At 34.0% G+C, this 5079-nt stretch overlaps 1 protein-coding gene across 1 annotated transcript; it reads left to right on the plus strand.

The window, feature by feature from the left end:
- On the plus strand, positions 1498-1939 carry LOC104736949 (major pollen allergen Ole e 10-like). Its single transcript, XM_010457037.1, has one exon. It carries the CDS (start codon positions 1539-1541, stop codon positions 1887-1889), a length of 351 nt encoding a protein of 116 aa, XP_010455339.1. The 5' UTR covers positions 1498-1538; the 3' UTR covers positions 1890-1939.

Raw genomic sequence — 5079 nt, forward strand, 5'->3', positions numbered from 1 at the left:
ACACTGTTCTGCCTATTCATTGGATGATAGATGGAATGCAGCGAAGAGATGGGAAATAGACAAATGGTTGAAAACATTGTTCTGTCTATTCGGTGCAATGGAAGATGAAGAGATAGATGGGTGGAGTGAAATACACCACACAGATCTGTGAAAGGATCTATGATAAGTCAAATCTCAGTCTTCAAGGATTCACACACAAGAAGAATGAGAGAAAGGGTGGTTGCTTATATCTCACAAGAAAACCTAAGAAAACTCTCATTTTATTTCATAAAAACTTCAAAAGGTTACAATGCTGAGAAGGGACCTTATATAATGATCCAGCAGCGGGGGACCTTCTAGGGTCGAAATTATTACAAAAATAGGACTAAACTTGCAAAATAACAGACTCAATATTAGGACCTAAATAAAGAAAGACTCATAAAGACCCAACGGTCGATTTCTGCGAAACAAGAAAAGAACCATTATTTATTATTTGAATTCAAACACTTACCTTGGTAATACCTCTCATGCATGCTCCAGCCCTTCATTTATTGTTTCGGAAATGATGAAAAGAACGGGTTATTTAATTCCTTGTAGAACTGGCAAAAATGATGCTTGTGGAGTCTTTTCTTTGAGATCTTCTAGCTCAATGAGAGTAATCAGACTTGCAATAGACTTGTTGAATTGTTCCCTTAAGGTTCTTGCTCCCAACCTTATCCTAGGTATTTATATCATTATTGGCAGAAAGGGTTTTTCAAAAAATGGTAGAACGGTTTCTTCAGAAAATGACAGAACGGATTCTTCCGAAAGTTGACTATTGATGTCCTCGTCATTTTTCTTTGAATTAAAACCACACAAGTTGTATCAGTTTTACTATCTAGTATTCGTTATACATACTCATTATTATTCTTTACACCAATTTAAGTTTTGAGGAGCCTTGTACGAAGTTTTTTTTAAAGTAATGATACCAATATATTTTTGTGACAATTCGTGTATCACATTAATGCATGCAATTTTAATGTTCGATGTTGATTTTAATTTTGCCGTTAAGGGGAGCTATATATTTTTGTTGACATCCAAATATTATTTTATTATTTTCTAATTTTAAATAAACCATTCTATTTTCTGAAATAATCTAAATATTTGATTTTCTACTATCTTGTGAGGAAACATTTATTATAGATACCATTTCAAACTATAAATATCTATTTCTAATAATAAAGATGTATTTCTATATATTTTCTTATATATTGTTAATTCTTGGATTTTTTACTATGAAATTTTTTATAGCATATATCATATCATATTATAAAGAGAAATTTCTTAAAGTCTTTGACTTTCTACTGATTAGTGGTTAAAGTTTTAGAGATATATCATTTCAAATTATAAAGATATTTTTCTAATTATAAAAATATATATTTATTTTCCTAAATAGTTTTGAATCTTTTGTTTTTCCACAATCTTATATATATTATATAAATATGCACATATACGTATGCTCACATAGGTATCCAAAAAACAAAAGTAGTCGAAGATTATTTGAATTATCATTTTCAACAATGGGCAGAATGTCATCGGTTTTGACAATCCTTTTCATCTTTCTATCTTCAGTCATGATCAACCATCTCCATGTGGCCAGCTCTACACAATGGTGTGTAGCAAGACTGACAGCAACGAATGCGCAATTGCAATCAAATATTAATTTTGGATGTAGTGAAGGAGTTGATTGTAGTCCAATCCAACCTGGTGGATCATGCTTTATTCCTAATACTCTTATAAATCATGCATCATTTGTGATGAACGCTTATTATCAGAGCCATGGTCGTACCAAAAAAGCTTGTAGTTTCAAAAAGACTGGCACATTTGCTGTTACGGATCCTAGTTTTGGTAGTTGTGTGTATGGATCTTAGAAATGTTTAATTGATTTTAATAATAAATATAAATGGTTGGGTATATAAAATCATGGTTTGGAAGTTTTTCTTACCCATTATTAATAATATATATATTTTTATTAACATATTTTGTATTGTTTAAAAAAATACAAACAAAGACTCATTAGTTGTTCCCGTAGAATGGATTGGATAGCAGATAGCATAGCATAGATCGTTGAAGACGTCAACTTCTAATCATTCCCTACACTCCTACAGTTTTGATCCCTTTCATTATAGCCAAAAGCTATGCCTTTCCCTTTTACAACATGTTGAGAAACAACCGGAATAAGCTCTGGCCTCAATATGGATATATGACCTTTAGGCTCTGAACCCTCTAGACTCTCTTATCTTATTAGCACTTAACAGATGTTAACGTGCTGCATTCTTTCAAGAATCACACTGCTGAAAATCTTGGTCTATCCGTGAGATTATTTATCCCAACTTGTTCTTCACCCAAAAAACCAAATAAAAGATATGAAACTAATTAACAACACCAGTTCACAATTGGCCTTCTCTTTAGCACCTCTATTTTTCCTTTTCTCTTCTCAGGGTTTTTATTTTCTTTTTATATTTTCTTCATATGACAATAGGACACTTCTCTTGCTCATGAAATTTTCTGTGGCATGAAGCATCCATTTTGGATATTCTCAGAATCAAAGAGAAATGTAGTTGATTCTCTGGATCAAAGGCCAGCTCAGTGACGAAATCCAACTCACTAAAACATTTCTACCCATTTTCATTATCATTCTTTTAGGGGTTTCAAAAAATAGTTAAAGTGATATGGCTGACTTTTAAGCATTGTAACATCCGCGAACCAAAATTGGGGATTTTGGGATGGGTGTCGATCGACACCAGTGTAGTGTCGATCGACACCAGCAATTTCTGGTTCGATCAGATTGTTTTAATTCGCGATTTTTGGGTTGGTTTGGTTTATTTGAGTTGTCCAAACCGAGTATATAAGGGGAGAAGCAAAAAAGTGAGGGGTTTAGAGTGTTTTAGTCGCCGTGGAGAGAAGAAAAAGAGAGAAAGGAGAGAAGTTGTGAGTTGAGAGGTTTTTTGCTGTTCTTGGTGGTTTTTGGTGAGATCTGTTCTTGTGGAGTGGAGATCTAAAGCTAAGGACGAAGGAGGAGCTTCCTAAGGTGTTGGATTCGTCATCTTTTGGTCAGAATCTTCCTGCAAAGAGGTGAGTGCATGACCATGGCTGATCTAACCCTGAGATCTCTTTATGTTTTGCTGGTTTGGTGTTGTTTTGGGGTTTTTCTTGTTGGTTGTGATTGATTTAGGGCCTCTAATGGTTCATGTGACTTTTGGGTGAGTTCTTGATGGATTGGAGATGGATTGGAATGGAGATTCGACGATCGGCTTCGAGCAGAACGTGTCTGCGGAGTCGGTGTTGATCGACACCAAGTTGGTGTCGGTCGACACCAACTTGCATGTTGTGTGGTTTCCTGGTTTGTTGTGTTTGTTTGTTGTTTGTTAAACATTGGAATCTCAGTTGCTTGTGTGTATAGCCCCCAGTAGATGAGAGGATTGCCTCACTAAGTATTTGAGATAATACTTACGCATCTCAATTTTTGTTTGTGGTGTGCAGGTATGTGACGTGGAATGATGGCAATGAGGAGGAAGATGATATAGGGTTTCCTTTGTGTGTTGGTGGTCTTTGTTATATTTTTTATGTTGGAACTTTGGATAGAGTTATGCTAGGTTGATGGATAGAATGGTTAGGAATGTTATTATATTGATGATATATTGGTTTTGCATTATTGGTATGTTTCCGCTGTGCACAATGGTTATTGCTGGTTTAATGATGTGGTTTGGTTGGTTTAATTAAGTAGTATGGGATACTTAATTATGTATATTATTATTATTATTAAAAAAAAACGGGTCGGGTTGTTTCAATTTGATACCACTTGTAACGCCCCGACCAACTACAGTAGTGTCGATCGACACCCATCCCCAAAATCGCCAATTTTGGTTCGCGGATGTTACAATTCTCTCCCACCAATATGGATTTTTCCTCAAATCCCGCAGCACTGTCCATCAGTCAAGGACCTTCGTGCAACCGTCACCACGGCCCGCACATCCTCCGATCAGACTGAACACTGTCAACCAAGGTTTTCCGTGCAACTGTCGCAACAGCCCGCACATCCACGTGACCCAACGGTCCACACAACCCTGACCCAAATAGTCAGCACAATACAAAAAGACGAGATCTATTCCGACCTCCGAGGTCGACATCCAGTCACTATGCTCATACCCACGTTCTAGACATTGTTTGCTCTCTCACTCACACATTCTCAGGTCGCAACCTTCGAACTACACCGCCTACACTCTCAGACTGTCGTCCTCGAGCCATACCGTCTCACTCTCGGATCGTCACCCTCGAGATCTCGGTACCCGGGGAACTACTCATCCCCTTCGTGGAACTAATCATCCCCTCGGAGAACTAATTATCCCATAGGAGATATCCCGTGCTTAAAGCATGAGTCAACATTAAAAAAAAAAAATTAATATAATAATAAAATTATTGTTATATTTTTTCAAAATGTTATTTTGTTTGAGATAATATTTACTTTTAATTTTTCTGTAAATCTATTAGTATTTTTGAATACTAATTATTTGAGAATCTTATAGTATTTTTTTTGACGTATATTACAGTTTTACACTATTTGTTTGTTGTATTTGCATCATTATTTTGTTAAATATGAAATAGTAATTTTAATATTATTATTGTGAACAAATAAAAATTATTTTTTATCATCTATATAAATTTAGTTTTATCAACCGGCCAATGTGAAAATTAAAACACATATTTTTTTATAGATTGAGTAATATATATTCGTTTTAAAAAATTCAAATCACAACATATGCAGAAAAAATTCTGCATTTTATTTATCATAAGTATGATAGGAGAATCATAATTTGAAATCTTAATAAAATCTTCAAAATTTAGTTATGAAAAATAATTATATTGTGTACTTGGATATAAAATCATAATTTTTGAAATTCTGATTTGTTTATATTTTTAAAAAAATTTTTTTAGTAATTTTCGTCCATAATTTTTTATTATTTTTCTAGATTTTTATTATATTTGACCTGTGAGCATCTTTTACTTTTTAAATAATTATCTTTATTTAATTAATTAACTAAGCTTAATTAAGTTTTTCTA

Source organism: Camelina sativa, chromosome 13, assembly GCF_000633955.1.
Source record: "Camelina sativa cultivar DH55 chromosome 13, Cs, whole genome shotgun sequence".
Lineage (NCBI taxonomy): Eukaryota > Viridiplantae > Streptophyta > Magnoliopsida > Brassicales > Brassicaceae > Camelina > Camelina sativa.